This window comes from Sander vitreus, chromosome 11 (assembly GCF_031162955.1).
Source record: "Sander vitreus isolate 19-12246 chromosome 11, sanVit1, whole genome shotgun sequence".
NCBI classification, from domain to species: Eukaryota; Metazoa; Chordata; class Actinopteri; order Perciformes; family Percidae; genus Sander; species Sander vitreus.
The window spans coordinates 15,356,012-15,376,870 of NC_135865.1; the positions used below are offsets into that span (position 1 = coordinate 15,356,012).

Sequence of the window (20,859 nt, forward strand, 5' to 3'; positions counted from 1 at the left end):
CTGACACAACTTGACTGAGAAAGGACTGGCACTTTATCAGTTATTGTCTGATGAGGAAGACGCATCTTAGCCATGGTATGTTTGCATTATTGTTACTTGGCTTTGATGTTCATTACCAGAGAACCAGCAGGGGGTCGCTTGTACTTGACTGTAGTTTGCATTTAGTGTTGCATTTGAAACACGAACCAAAGTTGTTGTTGTTGCACCTAGAAGAAAACAGACTATAAGTAGTAAATACGTGTGGAAACGATAAGGTTATTTTTGCCAACGACAACACCCCTTAAAGGCGCACTGTCTAAAATGTATTTTTCTGTTTTGTTTAATCGCTGCAAATCAGCTACAAACTTGGAGCGCTCGTTTCTGGCGGACATCCAAAAATCTTGTTTTGCGTATGGTTCTACGTCATCTCCCGTGTCACTTCTCGCGTGTGTTTTCGTGACAAAAACGTTTTATTATTTGATTATTCAGTGTGTGTGAGCCATGTCAGGTTCTAAACTGTCTTTGGCGTGGGTGGTCTCTGTCCGTGTGAGTCTTTTTTACAGTCTGGCGTGACTGTAAATCATACAGTTGTATAATTATGCATCTATGGTGTGAGCCCAGTCAGGTAGCTATAGCGTCACATACACTATAGTGTATGAAATAGTAGGCCTACAGCGAACTGGCGACTTTGAAAGTCTTGCAGTGGGAACTAGGAGCTCCCAAACAGAATCTGGATATAACCTTCCTTTAAAATTAAAGAAAAGACACGATTAAACTATTCATTATTTTTACACGGACCAGCTTAATGAGATCTGATGCCATCTGATGGTTGAGAGATATTGTTGCATTAAAGGATCAATTCATCAAACACGAAACTTTTTTCCCACTTACCTTTTGTGGTGTTAAGCTATACATTTAGGCTTGGTTTTATCTAAAACCAAGCACAATGGAGGTGAATAGGGTTTTGTTTATGATATGTAAAGAATCACAAACAAAATCCAGTGCATGTGTTAGTATAGCACAGTGGTGGAGGAGGTATTCAGATCCTTCACTTAAGTAAAAGTTGTAAGCACAATGCAAAAAATGCTTTAGAAAATGTAGCCTACTTAAAGTATCAGAAGAAGAAGCACTCATTCACTCAAGGACTCATTATGCAAAAAATGTCAGTTAAATGTAATAGAGAAAAAAAATACAATATTTCCTTCAGAGATTTGGTGACGGTATAATATAGTTATCTTATCATTATTATTATATTATGTTATTAAATAAGGGATTCACGTTCAATCAGTAGATATGAGGGATACAAAATAGATATATAAACCCTGCTTTTAGTTAAAGTATTGGAAGTATCCTGTCTAGTGTGCATTACTGCCATGGCCAGATTTACCCACTGCCACTAGATGGCGCTGGAGCAGAAATTAGCTCTGGTTAAACACATTTGTTTAGGAACATGCACCATGCACATTTTGAGGCAGACTTATGAGTTTGAAAACATTTTTTGATTATGTGAAGGGGTGAGTGTTCAAGTTAAATGAGGGGTTACGTTGCTCTTTAATTCCAATAACGTGTCTTTGTTAGTGGCGCATATCCCCAAGTAAATGTGCAGTTAATCACATTATTGCAAACCAACTGACACATAAAAACAGCCTATTGGGCCTTCGGAGGCCTCTGTGGTAGGCAGGTTTATTGCTGCTTATTACGTCTAAGGATAAGGGATAATGAGGATAGGAATGGGTTGTTCAATGTTAGTCATCATGCTTCTGTGTATGGGATCTTAAACGTTTTGAACTGAAGAAATACATCTCAAGTTTCTTCATTCAGGTGTCAACTGACAATCTGACAATATATTTATTAGAGGTAAGTTGATTTCTCTTTGTTTGCACTCTTTGCATAAATATTCACTTTTTTTATTTACATTTTACAGAGAATGTGTGTAGAATATTTAGAAGAAAAAAAGAGGCATGAAGTCAAAGCTGTGGATTGTGTGTTTTAGGCAATCCTGTCACACCTGGCCTTAAGCTGTGCTTTACTTCTGGCCACTCTTACTGCCGTCCGCTGGTACATCAGAGATTCCTACAAGGTTGATGGCTTCAGCCAGAAGCATGTGTTCATCACAGGCTGTGACAGCGGCTTTGGGAATCTGTTGGCCAGGCAGCTGGATGGAAAAGGCTTCCACGTCATGGCTGCATGTCTCACAGAGAAAGGTGCAGCAGATTTGACAACAGCGGCCTCCCCCAGACTGAAGACCCTCATGCTGAATGTTACAGACAGTGCGAGTATCAGGAGGGCGGTGGAGTTTGTGAGCAAAGAAGTCGGAGAGCGAGGTGAGCCAGGTGGAAAGCAGCAGGGGGTACACACAGATAGGGTGCCAGTCAGAGTGAGGCACTGGGAGAGATAGAGGCAACCTGGACCATCCCATCATCAACTCATCATCCTCCTACTGATATGTTTAGCACACCCTCTATTTTGTAAAGAGGAGGGAGAAAATACTTACCTCATAGTCTGCATATTTTAAAGCCAGGAACACAGTAAAGATTCTCCAAACATAAATCTGAACTACAGATTTGATTCAAAGTTTATCGTGACCTGAGTGTAAACCTTTTAGAAGCTTTTTAGACTTTACTTCATTGGAAGTAGTGAATATGCCTGGACTGTGTGTGTTGGGTTGAGTAGTGGACATAACTCCCAAACACTATACTGTATGTTCTATGTACTGATTGGATTAGTCTCATTCCACCATCATTACCTCTGGGGAAAATCAGCCATATTTTATAGAAAATTATATAACTTTTCAGAATCAGACCTTATTCATCAAGAGCATGTGTAGAAGAGTTTCTGTTCTTTCTGTACTGGTGTCAGTGCAGCAAAATAAAGAAACATGAAAACAGAATGAGAATAAGATTAAGTAATTTAGGATCAATTTAAGGTCAAGAAACGTGTCATGGAAACAAATATAAATGCATACACACATAAATTACAGATAAAAAAAACTGTCATTTAAAAATGTCACCTCAGGTTCTTCAAAATTATTTATTTATTTATATTATTTTTACATTTGTATAGATCAACAAATCCATGAATTGAGAAAATGATAGGCAGATTAATCCATAATGGAAATAATAATTTGTTAAATATACAAATACATAAAAACAATATACACAACTGAGTTTACAGAGGCTCCGCTTAACGTGTTAAATGCTGTGTAAAGATACTAGATACTAGAAAGAATTAGAGATTAGTGCAGAACAATCAGTGGTTTAGATAAAATGTACAGATTTGAAATATCTGTAGTGTGCAAAAGTATGTAATATGAAAAGAACAGGTAGATCAAGACCTTTTTTAGCCTTTATTTCAGACAGTTTGCTGCTGGTCAGATGAGGCATACAGTATAAAGCACTCTAAACTATAGACGTACGTATATTGATGAGGAAGGAATCAAGCCAGTTGTAACTGCAAAGACATTTCAGATATTTGTGAAGATAATAAATCAAAAACATTCTCTTATATCGACAAAAGAGAGATAAAGATCAGAAGTTGGTAACGTTCCTGCCTCTTTTCTCTGCAGGTCTGTGGGGTCTGGTGAATAATGCCGGCAGGTCCGTCCCCATCGGTCCAACAGACTGGATGCAGTTGGAGGATTTCACAAAGGTTTTAGATGTGAATCTGATTGGAGTTATTGAGGTGACGCTCCAGTTTCTGCCTCTGCTGAAAAAGGCCCACGGCAGGGTGGTAAATACGGCCAGTATTTTGGGCAGACTGTCTCTCACTGGTGGAGGGTACTGCCTGTCCAAATGGGGAGTGGAAGCCTTCTCCGACAGCCTCAGGTAGTGTGAAGAAAACATATTGATCACATTCTCTTGAGATAGGAAATTCTGCAAATGGGTTATTATAAACAAAACAAAAACCTGCATGTTTAGCACACATTTAGTTTTTCCCAGTAGTTTTTTTAGTAGTAGTGATTGCCTCTGATTTAATCTTTAACAATGAGTTTTATAAGCTTATTATATGTTTTTCAATGTAAGTTGTGAACTTTAAAAGTGAATAACTATGGCTTTCAAATAAATGTATTGAAGTAAAAAGTACAATATTTCTCTCTGAAATGTAGTGAAGTACTGTAGATGTATAAAGTGGTATGAAATGGACATACTTAAGTCAAGTACAAGTATCTCAAAATTGTATTTTCAGTACAGTACTACTTTCTACAACGTTTACTTGCAAAAGACTGACAATTAGTCATCTGCAAAAATGTTTTTTTATTTTTTTAACATGATATAAGCCTACTTTTAAAAGAAAATGGTCAATATAAAGCTGTCCAGCTACACTAAGGAAACACAATGTTCTGCTTCTTCTGCCCAGGAGGGACATGCAACACTTTGGCATCAAAGTGAGCATTATTGAGCCGGGTTTCTTCAAGACAGGTGTTACCAGTCTAGATCTTATTGAAGCTGACCAGAGGAGGCTGTGGACCCGTCTCCCTCAAGATGTCAAAGACTCCTATGGAGACACATACCTGGATGACTGTGAGTGGAAGTACAGTTGATGGCATTCAGCAACAAATAGTGTCAAATAAATAGGAATTGAATCTGAATGACTCCTCTGCTTTGTTTTTCCCTGTCAGATGTGAAAGCTCAGGGATTCTCTATGGGCATCTTGTGCAGTCCAGATATCTCTAAGGTGACCAGGTGTATGGAGCATGCACTGACAGCTCGCTTCCCACGCACACGTTATGGTGCAGGCTGGGATGCCAAGTTTTTTTGGATTCCTCTGTCCTACCTCCCTTCTTTTGTGTCGGACTTTGTTATCAATGCCCTTCTTCCGTTACCTAAGGACAAAAGACATGTCTAACAGGCCACTTAACTGAACAGTATGACAGATCATTTTGTGAAAATGATAAAATAAAATATATTGTGACAAACGTTCTTTAGTGTCAAGACTGTTACAAAATAGGAAATGTATTAATTTCACGTCTCAGCAGCAGCAATTTAAACCATATGGGCATGTTGTGGATGATCACAGATACAGTTTTTATTTGTTCTCATTATGATACAAAATAAATCATTCTGTAAAGTTAAGAATTTATTCACCATGTTTAAAAAACAGCCATTTACATCTGCATCCTCATGTCATGTGTTGCTTTTTCAAAATAATCAACTACATCAATTAATTTCCATGTAAAACAAACACGGGCATGTTCAAGTATTGCTCCAAACAATTTTGGCCATCGTTCCAATATCATTACTAAAAAAGATGATCACGTTGATTCAAAGTCATAAAGTCAGGGAACATAATGAGTTTGATTGAGTACAACGAGAATGCTTTGCACACATTTCATGCATCTGCTTATACTGGAGCACATATCTTTGAAAAATTGAATGGCATAAGTTAAAATCCAATTATTTTTGTCTTGCTTTTGTTTAGTTTCCAGCCCTGAAATGAGGTATATAAACATGAAAGATGAAGTAAATACATCTTCAGTTTTGTTCAGTGGCAAAAAAGAAATATCATTCACATCACACATTTCTCTAATAACCTTCGATCATATAAGTACTGTACATTCAGAATGCAGCTCACTTTTTTTATCATCTGTGTAATTGTGTTTATGTTAAACTATTCATAGGATCTATTTCAAAGATATTTTCTGACAAAATCTTACTGTTCAAATTTACAAATATACAACTTATTTATCAACATTTCTATCAGCAGCTTCAGTGCAAAGATATACATATTGTACATCAGAATAAAGAAAACATTAACACAAGAAATGGCATAAGAAATGTCAGAAGGCATAGTCACAGAAGACTTTTTTTCTTCATTCTGTAGAAATGTATTTCTTTTTTCCTAAAACAATCAAGTTTTTGTACACAGACTGCATAAAAAAATAAATTCTGTGCAAAGTGTGTTTTATTTTTTCAATTCCCGTCGGTGAGAGGGAGGGTTATACATCGCTGTCCTCTTTCACAAGGTTGGCTGTGTCTTTGAAACTGTCCTCGGTTGGCGAAAAGGTGCTCGGACGATCCCTCTTCTGAGGTTTGGCGGGGGGGACAAACGGAGAGGGCTCAGGGGCAGAAGAGTCCCCACTGCTTCCTACAGGCTTTTCATCCTTCATCTGTATAACAATGCAGAGGGTAAGCTGAAATAATACCTGTACTTTCTATTTTGTAACTGGTGTCCTAAAAATGTGTATTTTGTGTTTGGGTGTTTTTTCATTTCTCCCCTGCTCCGAGCCAGCCTTTGACTGCAGCCTTCCCTGCCAGTTACTAAGTGACTTTTTGTTAATACACACCCTTGAATCGCTCTCTGTCTCCTGTCTCTGCACTTCGGGGTCCAAACGCAAGCAACTAACATTTTTCATTGCGACTCCCATGTCCAAACTTACCTCTGAATATGAAGGGTTTTCAAATGTGGTGCTTGGCATTAATTTTCGCTTGAAAAGGCTCCACTTTGACTCCTGCAAACAAGCACAAACAGTGAGGTGGCATCACATTTAATAATAATAATAATTTAGCTTAGTGTTATATGGACATACTGTATACTTGACTCACCTGCACAGGTTTGGTGCTGACAGAAGATGTGTTCACAACGCCCGCACTCTGATCTTCGCGATACGCCGGGTTCACAAACTTGTTCTCCAACTGTTCGCCACTCACATTAACAGTCACCTGTTAAGAAGTAGGTTGTCATGTCAGTTTCATCAGGCATGACGGTTGATCTTATTGGCTTAACTAATAATATTTTCTTTCATTTTGATAGTTTAATAAAATAATCAGGAGGCGCACGTACAGTACATCCATATATTCTCTGAAGGTGCTGGATAACGATTATCTGACAGATTTTTCTTTAATTCTACATGGACATGACAATGTTTTGAACTCAAACCGTTTTCCCAAGGACCTAAAGAAGCTGTTTGATACGACACAGCAGCGTGTGGGTATTTTACTAAAAAAACTAAAAAGAGATTACTTTCTATTGGAAGATGCTGAAATGATGAAAGCAACTGAACCATGTGCAGTATGTGGTTTGCAGCAATGCTTTGTTTTTCTTTGGAAAGTGTCAACTGCTGGAAGTCTTAGTTTACATGTGGGATTAATGTGGGGGAAAAAAATCCCTCATTCATTTATTAATGAGTACCTGTGTGGCATGAATGACAGCAGGATCACTGGACGCTCCAGGAGCTGTGGCGTATAACGGGTTCTCAAACGTGACTGGCTGCCTCCCAGCTTCCATGGCGAAATTATCGTCCTATAAGGATATCATTTTGATAAAATTTATTTTCATAGTCATTAAAGACATTCATTTTTTTCCCAACTGCTGCTGATACAAGCAGTTCTAGAAGGAATGCTAGTCGCACTATGCTAGAATGCACTAGTTTGTGAGTCAGAAATGCTGATAGTACACTTTTAGTGAATATTAACTGCTAATAAGCATCCTTCAAGGACTCACCATCTGCATGGCTGTGTCAATGAATGACACTCCAATGTGTGATGGTCCGAGATCAACATTATCACCCGAGCGAAACGTCACCCCATTCCCTGTGTCACCGGATTTCACCAGGCTGCTGAGGCTAGATAAAAACAAAACACTTCAATTTGAACTTTGATCTAAATTCTGCATGCATTAACTGTAGTACAGTATTCATTCGTAAGCACAACAAAAAACAGAGAGTCAAAAAGAGAATAAAAAAAAAAAAAGAGCACCAAGATACCTGGGTAGTTTGGGCATGGAGGGGATGAAAGATCCTGTTCGTTTGTAGTTGAGGAAAACGCCGACAGCCAAAGCTCCAGTGATCAGGATGATAATAACTGCCAGTAGAACAGCCACAGCTACAGAAACAGTAGAAAATATTTAGTTGTATGCATTTTAGACACTTGCAATAATGTGCTGATTATAAACATTCCTACTAAACATTTTGCTGACTAGTCCTTAACCGTTCAGGCCGTTGGATGACCCATTAGTTTGCTAAACCATTAGAGAAGTTAAACAGTGATCAGTTGAAGTATTACATGGCTATTTATTAAGGAAAGTGATTTTGGCAAGTCAACATCTTCAGTAATTGCTGAGGCGGACTGTTTTTGTAAAGCCAACAGATCATGACTGTTACTGTGCAGCAGGTCCCACATGTCAACCAGTGCATTTGTAGAGAGGACTCCAATTATTTTGTTTCATTTTAGAATTAGTTTAGTCGACACTTCAAGTTAAAGCAGAGACAAAATGTAGCTTAGATAATGGGCGAATTACAGTACCTGTTCCTGCTGGAGCGCCCCTTGACTTCCCCATCTCACAATAGCTGCCCAGATAACCGTATGGACATCTGCAGAAAGTCATTATTTTCTTACATAGGTAAACAACATCTTGAAGTATATTTAGAAAAAGTAGAATTTCAGGCATTACTGGATATGACTGATGGAGAATCAATGAATCAATGAATCAATGAATCAATCAACCAATCAACCAACCAATCAATCAATCAATCAATCAATCACTGGTGTGAACGGCACCTACTACTAAACTCACTTGCACTTGGGCAGCCCGCCTTCATCAGTGTAGCAGGTTCCACCATTCATGCATCTACATGCAGGGGGCATTACAACGGGTGGCTCAATGGCTGCAGGAGCAAAAGCCAGGCATACACACAATCAACAACAAAACAATATCACACCACAGTTTCACAAAACCACACAGGAGCAGCCAGGCACATATGTAGAATGGGTTAACAAATGCAAAGTGATGACGCAACACAGCAGCCAACACAAGAGTGCAGGCAGCAGATGCACTCAGGCTGTTGTTTACCTGCATCACATTCATTGGAGTCAAACTGCACCGGAGAGGACCCTTGAGGGCAGGCGCAGGTGTATCCACCAGGCCGGAGGAGACAGAGATGACTGCACACATTCTTACAAGGGTTTTGTACTGAAGAGGAAAGAGCACAAAGAATAACACTACGATATTGTTCAGAGCAGGGATTTTATAATTTCTTTTTTATAATAGCATTGATTCCGAGGCATATCTTGTGTTATCTATCTTACTTTGTTAGTCTGTAACTATTTGTTATTGCTGTCTTTCTTGGTCAGGAAAAGTGGAACTTCCTTGTTAAATAAAGATTAGAAAATGACATTTCAAAACATAACTGCTGATTACTAGCTCCTCTTCTCTTCTGTACTTTTAGTTTGAAGTAGTAAATATACTCAGAATGAAGTGTAAAAAAGAAAAGAAAAAACATAGTCATTTTTTGCAAAAGTCGCCGCATAAAGTTGTCAAATCCATTTATAATTTTTATTTTTACAATGTGACATACTGAGAACCTTTTCTTAATATGTCTTACAAGCCTTTTTACAGGCCACTACATTAAGCATGAGTGTGTCAGCAATAATCCAACATCACTTTATGTAAACAATGTACAATAGCACAACTTTTTTTCTCTTTATATGAATCCTTCTGTGTTCTGACCTGACTGGTTGTGTCGCTGCTCCTGGTAAATGCGGACTTGAGTGAGCCAGGGGTTGATGGTTAGAACTTTGACTTTATGTCCTTTCCCAAACTTGTGAGTCCTCCACACTTCACCTTTCTCTTTCGTTGTCCAGTACACGTGCCCCTCAAACACATCCAGACTGTAGGGATGGCCAATGTCTGAAAAAGAGAAAACACAACACTTTAAATAACCGCCGCTGTTATTTGAATAAAATACTATATTAGTCCTGCCCATTAAATGTCATATCTGTTTGTATTTCTGCAGACCGGCTGTCATTGTTCTGACCTCCTGATATGACGATCTTCCTGTCTGTGCCATCAGGCTTCATGGACTCAATGATGTTTTCTTTGGAGTCACACCAGTAGATCCTATTCCCATTCAGATAGTCCAGAGCCAGCCCAGTAGGCCAGCCCAGGTCCTCCTCCCTCACCAGCACCTCTCTGTGCCGACCGTCCATCCACGCTGATTCTATTCGGGGTTTCCTGCCCCAGTCTGTCCAGTACATCATTCTGCCAACACAGAAATAATCACAGAGACAAAACATTATTTTTTGTCCGATTATACAAAACCTCTTCATACTGTACAAAGGAATTAAGAATGCAGACAACATCTTTTTTTACACCAAAGCTCTACATCCTCATACCCGATTGATGGATTGACAACAATAGCAGCGGGCTGGTCCAGGTCTGTGTGGAACAACCACTTCCTGTAGCGTCCATCTAGTTTGGCCACTTCAATTCGATTGGTGCCTGAATCTGTCCAGTAAATGTGCCTGTAAAAGGTTTTAAATACATACTGAGCAACTGAACAGAATTTAAGCATCCTCTGTGAATGGTTATATCATAATCTTGGTGAATTACCCGCCAACCCAGTCCACAGCGATGCCGTCAGGATTAGCGATGTATCTCAGATTCAGATCCACTTCTTTCACTGGGTTGTTGCCGTGATCGTTAAATGTGGTCATGTAGGCGCGTTTGATAGAGCCGAACTGAGATCCCCGACCAAGAACTGTCCAGTACACAACACCTACAGCATCAGGGGAAAAAGGTTATCCAAACTTTTATATTGACTGTAGCTAACGACAACAACAACAACAACAACCTTAAAAGGTTTACAGTAGAAGTCTTACTGAGTCCTTGTCCCTCTGGATCCCACAGGTAGTCTAAAGCTTGGATGTGCTCAGCGTTGTCCACATAATCTGAGTACTGCTCAGAGGACAGGTTGAAACGACGGATGCGAATGTTGTCTGGCAACAGCAGCACCGGTGGGTTTCCTATACAAAAATGAAGGTGCAATGAATGCAATTGTTGCATGCAAGAATTTGGCTTAACACACAAACTACTACGTGTGAACGTCTTACCCTGGGCAGCGCACTCTGTCCCATGCGGCTCACCAAAAGAGAGAAAGCCTTCAGCACAAAAACACTCATAACTGCCCTTCGTGTTTTTGCACTGCTGAGGACACGTGCCGTACACCTCACACTCATTCACGTCTGTTTCCAAAAGCAGAAGACAATGGAGAAAAAAAAGAGAGAAAAACATCAATTGAATGTGGAAAACTACTTCTGTGTCAGTGTTGCAATGGATTGAGTACGTGACGCGACTAATTGATGTGACGTTTACCTTCACAAGTGTGTTTTTCTGTCGTTCTGGGCTTGTAGCCCGGCCTGCACGAACAGATGATGCCTCCCTGCGTCAGGTCGGTACAGTTGTGTTCACAGATGTTGTTACTGCAGGTGTGTCCACTGCCATGGTCTGACAGGAGCAAATACAAAAAACACACTGAATGTCGAACTAGACATGTAGGTAACTGTATAGTACTTACAATATGTCCTGTTTTTATTCTTGCACCCAGTCAGGTACAGTCCAGTTGAAGTCGATATATAAATTATCAAAGTTGGTTCATGGTATTATAGTGCGTATGTGTCCATTTAACTTAGTACTGGTCTGACTTTGCTAACTCAGTTGGAAACTAGTTATTTTATTTATCTTAATTGTAGTACACCTGCAAGTTTGAAAAGATATTTTTAATTTCTCAATCCAGCTTTCTCAAACCGTTACTAACATGCTCTTTGTTAATGTACTCACGGCAGCCAAGCTCATCCGACTGGTCTCCACAGTCATCATAATCATCACAGGCATACTGCAGAGGGATGCATTGTCCATTACTGCATTTGTACTCATCATCTGTACAGGGTCCATGAGTGGGACTTTGGCCTAGATGGAGACAAACATATCGACTCAAGAGGTGCTGTAGATGCATGTTCAAAACAGTAAAATAGAACCTGACGTACGTTTGAGTAGATGAATGAGCTGCAAACTATCATACTCACAGTTTTCCTGTCTCTCATCAGAGCCGTCACCACAGTCGTCAACAGAGTTACACAGCTCGTGGCTGTAGATGCAGCGGTTGTTGTCACAGCGGAAACGGAACGGAGTCTCACACTGGATTTCCACTGTAGATGAACAGAAAGTCTCAAGAAAACCTTCAACACATTCACTTACAAATAGTGAGCCAATATTAAGTTTGCCAGGTTCTTGGCAAGAATCTAATAAGCTTGGGGTTTTATGAGTGTTTATGTCACTTCTTACAGCAGAGGTGAAGCTCCTCGTCTGAATTATCTCCACAGTCATTGTCACCGTCACATTTCCAATGAGACTGGACGCATACGTGGTTCTTGCACTCAAACAGGAAGGGCGCGCAGTATGTGCCGTTGGGAAAGCGGGTCGCTGAAAGTCAGTGATAAAAAAGAACATGTCGTGCATGCTACATTCACTTATGTTAAAGCTCTCTTTTTGTGATGGAGACAGTAATTATCACCAAAAAGTGAAAAAACACTCAATGCTGGACACTTACGACAAGACGTCTCATCTGTATAGTCCAGACAGTCGGCGTTGCCATCGCATTTGAAGCGTTCAGCGATACAGTGTCCACTGCCACACTGAAAGTAACCGGGATGACAAGTCCGCAACTCTGCAACACAGCCAAACCAGCACTATTACTTCACATTCAACTATACACCACTCATGGAAAAGGGGAGCACTAGCTTCTTCTTTGTCACCCAAAATCCCCACATTTTTTTCCTTTATTCCTACATTGGGAAATACTCTTTAATTTCATGCATCTCATCTAGAATAACTTCTTGATATGTGATGTTCAGTGAAACTTCAACTTCTAAAACAGTGTTCTGACAGCACTGTAAGGAAGAAATCCCTCAGTTTCAGCAGAGTGAATAAACTATTTTTAAATAGATGACTATTGGTGGTCCTGTCTGTCTGTGCTTCAAAACGTGAAGTTGTTTTGCTTCTTTGTTTAGTGCAGCCCTCCGTTACTCACAAACAACCAGGCCAACAAAGAGCCTCCACTTACCACAGTCCCTTTCATCCGAGTTGTCCTCACAGTCGTTGTCATGGTCACAGACCCAACGGTCGGGAATGCAGCGGAGATTTTCACAACGAAACTCGCTCTCTGTGCACGCGCGTGGTGCTGAGGGAAAACACGAAAACAGAAAGTGTGAAATCAAGCAGGTGCAGAAGTAAATTTTGTGTTTATTGAACTTCCATTACACAGACACATTACTCCGATGGATGTCAAAAGCTCTTGTGTGTCTTTCATTCAACTTTGACACATTTCTCAAACCTGTGAAGGGTTTTTAAATGCTGTCTATTATTTTTCTCCTCCTCACACCCACATTCATACAAGCTGTATGTGCAGCCGTTACTCTGCAGTGAGCTCATGAGTTCACTGGAGACAAACACCCCTGGCATCAGCAGCACAGCAACAAGGGGAGCGGTACCACCATGATTTAACCCCAGACTCTGTTTGTCCTTTGAGAAGCTACATTATCTCTATTAACTGGCATGTTCTCAGACATGTTTAAATTCTCCAGGGCAAAGGGTGACAGACTCTTTCACTCCCTCTTTTTGACACGCTGAGGACAGCCTGTTTTTCTAGCAACTGATAAGACTACCTCTCTCAGCACTCCGGCAAGTGTCGAGCCTCTTAGAAATCCTCCCTGCTGTCTGATAAAAATGATAGCAGGTCTATTCTTGAGCCATCAACACTCCCTTTTCATTTGGACAATTCACAGAAGCTGAGCTTAAATCCCCAAGTAAACCTACTTAAAAGACACTTAGATGACACCAAAACAATGTACCCAGCTTTTTTACTGTTCACACTCTCGTCAGTTCTCAAAATATAAAATCTGAAACGCAGCTGAACTATGTAACTTTATCAGTGACAGTGAACAGCACTCACCGCAGCTGCGTTCATCAGAGTTGTCCCCGCAGTCGTCGTCCCCGTCACACCTCCATCTCAGCGGGATGCAGCGGTGGTTGTCACAGCGGAAGTCTCCATTAGGATCACAGGTCACTTCATCTGGGAAAGAAGCAGGAACATGAAACTGGTCATCCTTTTAAAGCATTATGCTCCAACTAAGTGCATTGTTTCTCCTCGCTCTGCCTAAGAGCCTGAAGAACTTTGGGTAACACTTTACTTGAAGGTATCTACATAAGAGTGACATGACACTGTCATGAACACATGACACTGTCATGACACATGAACCCTAACCCTAACCCTAACCCTAACTTGTCATGACAAAAACCGAATGACACTTAATGACAGAATTATGTCATAAATGTTCATGACTTGTTTATAATGTTTATGGCACGTTCATGACAGTGTCATGTCACTCTTATGTAGATACCTTCAAGTAAAGTGTAACTGAACTTTGTTTCAATTTGAAGAGCACCTTAAGGTTTGCTGGACTTAGTGCGTCTGAAACTGATTGAGCACTTGGCATCTGCATTCTTTTTGTATTGGGAGGATGAGGTTAGATTTGTATTTATAAACGCAAATAGGCATATGCTGCTTGGACAAAAGATATTGACCAACTTTATCTTTTACTTTTAAGGGTCGCAGTAGCTCAGTCCGTAGGGAGTTGGGTTGGGAACGGGAGAGGTTGCTGGTTCAAGTGCCCGTACGGACCAAAGTACGGAGGTGGACTGGTAGCTGGAGAGATGCCAGTTCACCTCCTGGGCACTGCCAAGGTGCCCTTGAGCAAGGCATTATTTTACCAGGTTAATATAACATGATGCTACATGAAAATACTTGAAAGAGAAAATACAATTAGGAGCGTACACAATAAATGAACAAAATATTAGAAACACCTTTCAGTATAACAACAGTTCAACAGCACAACAAACTGCAGCCTTCAAAATGACAAACAAAGTTGAATAAACACCTCTCTAAAAAATGTGCATGAGGGTTGGATCATTGCAGAGCTGTTGTATTAAACTGAATTTACGAGGTGTACCTAATTAACTGGCAACTGAGTGTATTACAACCAGTTTCACAGATTAAACAGCTCTCCTTCGTTAGTTTGTTACCACAATGGCACCAACATGTGTCTGTTTATTAAACTTTGAATGACACAGTGATGACTAAAAACTCAGTGTTGAGAAAAGATGATGATCCTCCAGTAGATAAATAAGAGCAGACTATGCCTGGACATTTTTAGGCTATTAAGTAATGATGATAAAATGTCAGTTTGAAATGAAACTCATCTTGTTTTTTAATTAAACTGCAACAGTTAGAGAGGAGAGCAGCGTGCCTAGGGCAGATGGGTGGCCTCTATCCATGCTAGTATGTGTCTGTAGAGGATAAGACTGCAGGAGATGGGAAGCACTGACGGGAGAGGAGTGGAGGAGAGCTGGTCTGAGCTGTCTCTACCACACAGTGCTGGGGGTCAAAGATAGCGCAGTGTTAGCTAGTCCTGCCCTCCTAGCCCTCCACCTGGCCCATCTGCTACATTCTTACAGGAAGATTAGCGTGGATCTTCCGTCCTGCGCCGGCATGGCACTAATGGAGTGAGGGCCTCCGATAAGAGATGGGAGGGCCACGGCGAGTGTGTTTGGATCGTAGCAAAGTACAAAGAGACTGTGAACCCTGCCCCCACGCAAGGACAGAGCAACAACACACACACACACACACACACACACACACACACACACACACACACACACACATATATGTAGAACCATATTACCGGACAGCTCATAAATCTGTGGTGCTCTTAGGGAGAGGCAAATGGTGGGGGAGGGTGAGTGGTGAAACCCTCTCCATCAGCACTTCCCAGTACCTCACCGTGTAATGTCCCACAGGAGGCTGAGGTGTTGGCTAATTGCCCCTCACTCACTCCTTGAACACATAATCTTGTTTTCCATGCTGTGAATGTTTTAATCTTCTGAGACTTCTGAAATCATCTTACTGCCAATGAATAAATGTGACTTGATCTCCCTGGAGAGCTTTGACAGCATATCCAGGTCTAATAACAAACAGTCTTCAAGTCACTGTGACGATGTAAACAGGACCTCAGCCCTGTCTCAAGGATGTTTGTCACAGACTCACCACAGCCCTGCTCATCACTGTTGTCCCTGCAGTCGTTGTGGCCGTTGCAAACAGACCACAGTGGCACACATCGGTAGTTGGTCTTGCAGTCAAACTCTGTGTGGTTGTCACATCGATATGCCGGTCCCACTGTGGAGAAAACACCACAGTTGTCAAGTAAAGGAGACAACGAGTGGTGTACTTTTATAAACATCAAAATACATGGATATTTAATGCCAGAAGGAGTCAAAATGTAAGATTAGTTTAAGCTTCATGTAATGTGTGCCTTCACCCACATCAAAGTTTCTGCTCTGATGGAACTCAGATTGGGATTGGGAGTTCTTGCACAATTAAAGAAAGACCCATGAGCTGTGTAAAGAAAAAGTTTGTATTACTTACTACACTCCTCTAATGGTTCATCAGAGTTGTCACCACAATCATCATCAACATCACATTTCCAGTTCTGGGGGATGCAGCGTCCATTGCGGCACTTGAACTGTCCCGGGCGACAGGTCCTGGTGGAGCAGTGGGCAGGGTCTTCGTCAGACTGATCGCCACAGTCGTCCTCGCCGTCGCACTGCCATGACTCGGGGATACACCGCTTATTTGCACACTGCCACTGGTGGGTTTCACACTGGTGTGAAGCTGTAGTTTTTACATGAAGTCATAAGCGATGTCATAACAGAGACTAAAAGTGAGCCACAAAGAATACACTCCATTTTGGAGAAATTAATAATAGCTATTAGAGAACACAACCCACCACACAGCACAGGGTCTTCATCTGAGCCATCGTGGCAGTCCTGGTTGCTGTTGCACAGGAAATGCGGACTGGTGCAGTTTCCATCAGTGCACTGAAACTGGCCGAGCCTGCAGTGGCGAGCCGGGCAGGTGGAAGGCTCGTCTGAGCCGTCTCTGCAGTCCCTCTGACCGTCACATTTCCACCAGATAGGAATACATCTGTTGAAGCAGAGGCAGGGCAAAAAATGTTCCACATGTTGCACAAAAAGCTTTCCGTCACTCCCTTTAACCACTCTGAACTCATTACATTGACTAAACAACTACTTACAACTGTATGAAAGGCTGCAAAAATGTAAGTGGCCATAAAAATTAAATGCAGCACATGTAGCATTTGACATCAATGCATCATTACAACACTATTTTTATATTACTACATTGCTTTTTACACACAGTTATATTTATAAAAATGAAGATCTGTAGCCCCTACTGACCCCATCACTGCACCGTGTGTGCACATTTTGTGCCAACACAGAAGGATTTTGATGGATAATATTATGACACAAACAGCAGGGAGCACTGTTTTTCTATTGCAAAGACAGCAAACAGACATTTACTGTACAGTATATTCCTGTGTTTTAAAATAAAATATTATGGATGGAGCAAGTGAACACTACAGTCTTTGTAAATATTGCTAGCAGGATTTTTTTTGATTGAGAAAGTGATTATAACAAATCCAATCTGAAGTTTGAAAAAAAAAGATTTGTTAAGATTATTTGTTGGGCTTTTTACTTTATTTGATAGTGACAGTGTATAGACAGGAAAGTAGAGAGAGAGGGGATGAAAGGGCCGCCGGTTGGATCCGAACCAGGGCCACTGCAAAGTACTCAGCCTACATAGGGCGCACACTCTACCGGGTGAACTAGCCCCCTGAAGTTTGAATTTTGATACGAACAAAACCCCTGGCATGAGATAACAACAACCTATCATCCTAACAGTGTTTTGATATGTTTATGGTAGTCACAGTCAGTTCAACAATGAAAAGGCTGCACATAAAACGACCACAAGAAGAAATCTTGACAAACCTTTCATTGTTAGCACATCTGTACTGGGTGCTGGTGCACATGGGAAGGCATCGGGATACACCTCCTATTTGGACAGTCAGAAAATGGTCCGGGCACTCGCAGGTGTGTTCCCGCCCCCCATGACGGATCAGGCACAGGTGAGAGCAGCCTCCATTGTTCACCGTACAAGGATTGTTTCCTGTCAGAGGAAGTGCCACAGTCGGTCAAACAATCTCAGTTCACCACAGCTGGGTAAATACAGGCCAGGTATTGTTCTGCTAGTGATCAATACCTATACGTAAATCAACTTAAGGAGGACATGTCAAGATAATAAACTAAAAGGTCTTGATCACAAGAGTTTGAGATTTTAACTCACCAATAGGCTGTCTGTAGGGATGACACACATGGATGTCAAATGGTCTGTGAGTGGTGTTAACCAGGGCCTGACGACCAGAGCCGTCATATTTGTTGCCTTTCTCTACTGAGCGTGTGTTCCAGTCAGTCCAGTATACAAAGTCCTCGAACACAGTCAGGGCAAACGGGTGAGGCAAATCTCCATCATACACTGTGTGTCTGTGTTTACCATCCAAGTCTGAGTATCTGACAAGAGAAATAAAAGAGTTACAAGTCTCACTGCCTTTACTGTAGGGAAAAACAGTGTGATCAATTCCTGACAAATGAACTTACTCAATGTAACTGAGATGGGCATCAGACCAGTAAAGCTTGTCATTAGTGTAGTCAATCGTGATCCCGTTGGGCCACTCTATCTTGGTGGTGATGATAGCTGCTTTGTTAGTTCCATCCATTCCAACACGACCTATAAAGGCTTTGTCTCCCCAGTCTGTCCAGTATACAAATCTAACAGGGAGCCAAGAAAGTTACTTTAGATCACATCATATCTACATATATCTGAAAAAAAGAGAATCTCTACTTCTGAACAAAAATGTTTCACTCATTTTCACTAAGTATGAGAAAAAGCCAAAGTGATTTTTATTTTTTTTAGATACTGAATAATTGTTTTGAGTACTTTCTGACAAGGATCCATCACATTTGAGATAGAGGCAAGTTAGTTGCCTCAACTAAAAATTAAAACATTGTGAATAAAAATGACTAATAAACCCCCCCAAAAAATTTACTTTTTATTTCACGAGTCTATCATTTTTTACGATGTGATTTGATACCAATTATAGGTAACATTCAGTTGAGTTGCCCATCATTATTTATACATTTCAATTAACTGCTAGCGTAACCTGAACAGTCTTACAGGTCTACAGGCATTCAACAGTTACCAATAATACATTAATAAAGAATTATTTACTTGGGTTTAAATGGAGCTCATTTACTTTACTTAACTAAATCCTTATTTAAAAAATTGTTTCAAAACGTCTGTCTATTATGTCTCTATTTTCCCTATACTTAGTAACAAATGAAAAGAAATTACAGACACATAAAATAAGGGCAATAAAATTTAACAATATTAAACTTGAATTAAGACAAAGAAATATCAAATATGCATAATAATTCTGCCTATAAAACATTTATCTCTGCAATTTATTGCACTGCACTTTCTTTCATGCTATCCACTATCATATCCGCTGATACCAACATATTGTGATAAGCAATATTAGCAGCCCAGCCAATGATACTGGCCCTACTGATATATTGATATACTGCTCTATCATAAGATACAGTAAGATTCATAATTCCTCCTTGTGCCTGACTTACCCATATTTGGGATGCAACACAATGGCTCTGGGGTTTTCAAAGCAGTAGCTGTTATTGACATCAACGCAGTGTTCAGCCAGTTTCTTCACAAATCGACCATCCAGTTCAGACACTTTGAGACAATCCAAAAAGCTGTCCACCCAGTAGAGTTTTCTGGCTATCCAGTCAACTGCGAGGCCCTCCCCATGTAGAACTCCATTGACCACCACCTCTCTGTTACTGCCATTGAAGGACATCCTCTCAATCACCCTGCGGCTCACATCAATCCAATAAAGACGCTTGTCTACACGATCAAAGTCCATGGCCACCACACTGGTCAGGCCCTGCAGGATCAGAGAGTAGGCCTGTCCGTCTGTTGATAGGTTCCTAAGGTAATAGCGATTGCTGAAGATGAGGTAGGGTGAAATGTCGCTGTTCTGACGGCAGCTGTGGCCGTCCGGCTCTCGGAGGAATCCTGGGGCACACTTGCACACGTAGGAGCCAACAGTGTTCTCGCAGACCTGGCTGCACACCCTTGGTGTCTCTGCACACTCATCGATATCGTCACACGTTTTGCTGTCAGACATGAGGCGGTAGCCAGGGCGACAGGTGCAGATGAAGCTGGTGGGTGTGTCGGTGCAATTGTGATCACAGTGATGGATGGATGGGTCTGTGCATTCATTGACACCTGCCGTCAAAGAATATTAAAAAAGTCATTAAAGTCATCAGCAAAGAAAAGACTTTTGTTCTGTCTAATCTAATCAAGAAGAGAGGAAACAAAGATGACAAGCTGTATGTTTTTGCCTTGTCAGAACAATTTTTTTTTTTTTTTATCTATACAGTGGCTTATCATTCTTACCTTAACTATAAATATGAGATGCTTAGACATAATCAAAATCAAAAATTTTAATTTGATGATGCTATATTCAGTATCTACAGACAACATAGAATCTCCTTAGTCATTTGCTATACATAATCTAACTGCAGCATTTAATAATATTGCGGAAAGCCCAATTGTCCTATCATCTGGTTGTTGACAATTTGTGGTTGTATTTCTCTGTCTTTCCCATATCGCCTCAAGCACTTCTTTGACATCTCCCCTAGAGGGAGCATGCACCAGCCACAGGAACCCAAATGCAGACACACACTGAAGACCCTGAAAGGTTAAAAGTATATTATTGACAGCGCCTTGAACTATTCTGTAAATCTCTTCACACTCACCGCATCCCTTCTCATCGCTGTTGTCAGAGCAGTCGTCGTTCCTGTCGCACACCTGGCTCAGGGAGATACAGTGTCCATTGTCACATCTGAACTCTCCAGGGGGGCAGGTAGGTGCTGGTGTGTGGCACATGTGCTCCAGCTCATCAGACTCATCCCCGCAGTCATTGTCGCCATCGCAGACAAAGTCATGGGACACGCAGCGGCCGTTCTGGCAGGTGAACTGGTGTTGCTGGCACGGCTGATAGATGCAGCTCTGCTCGTCACTGCTGTCCCCGCAGTCATTACGTCGGTCACACCTGATTT

General features: G+C 41.0%; 2 protein-coding genes across 2 annotated transcripts in view; one reads left to right on the forward strand and one right to left on the reverse strand.

Annotated features, from left to right (window-relative positions):
• Positions 1-925: 925 nt before the first annotated feature.
• On the forward strand, positions 926-4,824 carry rdh1 (retinol dehydrogenase 1). The gene is made up of 6 exons (XM_078262890.1): positions 926-931; positions 1,774-1,836; positions 1,973-2,303; positions 3,545-3,803; positions 4,336-4,499; positions 4,598-4,824. Exons 1-6 carry the CDS (start codon positions 926-928, stop codon positions 4,822-4,824), a joined length of 1,050 nt encoding a protein of 349 aa, XP_078119016.1.
• A 182-nt stretch (positions 4,825-5,006) lies between these two features.
• lrp2a (low density lipoprotein receptor-related protein 2a) overlaps positions 5,007-20,859 on the reverse strand; it is a 48,842-nt gene continuing 32,989 nt past the window's right edge. The window contains 30 exon segments of the mRNA XM_078261830.1: positions 5,007-6,085; positions 6,356-6,427; positions 6,522-6,638; positions 7,108-7,218; positions 7,420-7,540; positions 7,682-7,799; positions 8,220-8,287; positions 8,491-8,581; positions 8,767-8,886; positions 9,424-9,603; positions 9,731-9,954; positions 10,089-10,217; positions 10,306-10,471; positions 10,575-10,718; positions 10,806-10,937; positions 11,068-11,199; positions 11,533-11,661; positions 11,778-11,900; positions 12,037-12,174; positions 12,302-12,418; positions 12,815-12,931; positions 13,703-13,822; positions 15,854-15,982; positions 16,232-16,477; positions 16,593-16,789; positions 17,653-17,830; positions 18,008-18,231; positions 18,319-18,489; positions 19,357-20,023; positions 20,557-20,852. Of these exon segments, the coding sequence (XP_078117956.1) occupies positions 5,915-6,085; positions 6,356-6,427; positions 6,522-6,638; positions 7,108-7,218; positions 7,420-7,540; positions 7,682-7,799; positions 8,220-8,287; positions 8,491-8,581; positions 8,767-8,886; positions 9,424-9,603; positions 9,731-9,954; positions 10,089-10,217; positions 10,306-10,471; positions 10,575-10,718; positions 10,806-10,937; positions 11,068-11,199; positions 11,533-11,661; positions 11,778-11,900; positions 12,037-12,174; positions 12,302-12,418; positions 12,815-12,931; positions 13,703-13,822; positions 15,854-15,982; positions 16,232-16,477; positions 16,593-16,789; positions 17,653-17,830; positions 18,008-18,231; positions 18,319-18,489; positions 19,357-20,023; positions 20,557-20,852 (4,948 nt within the window). The 3' untranslated portion in view covers positions 5,007-5,914.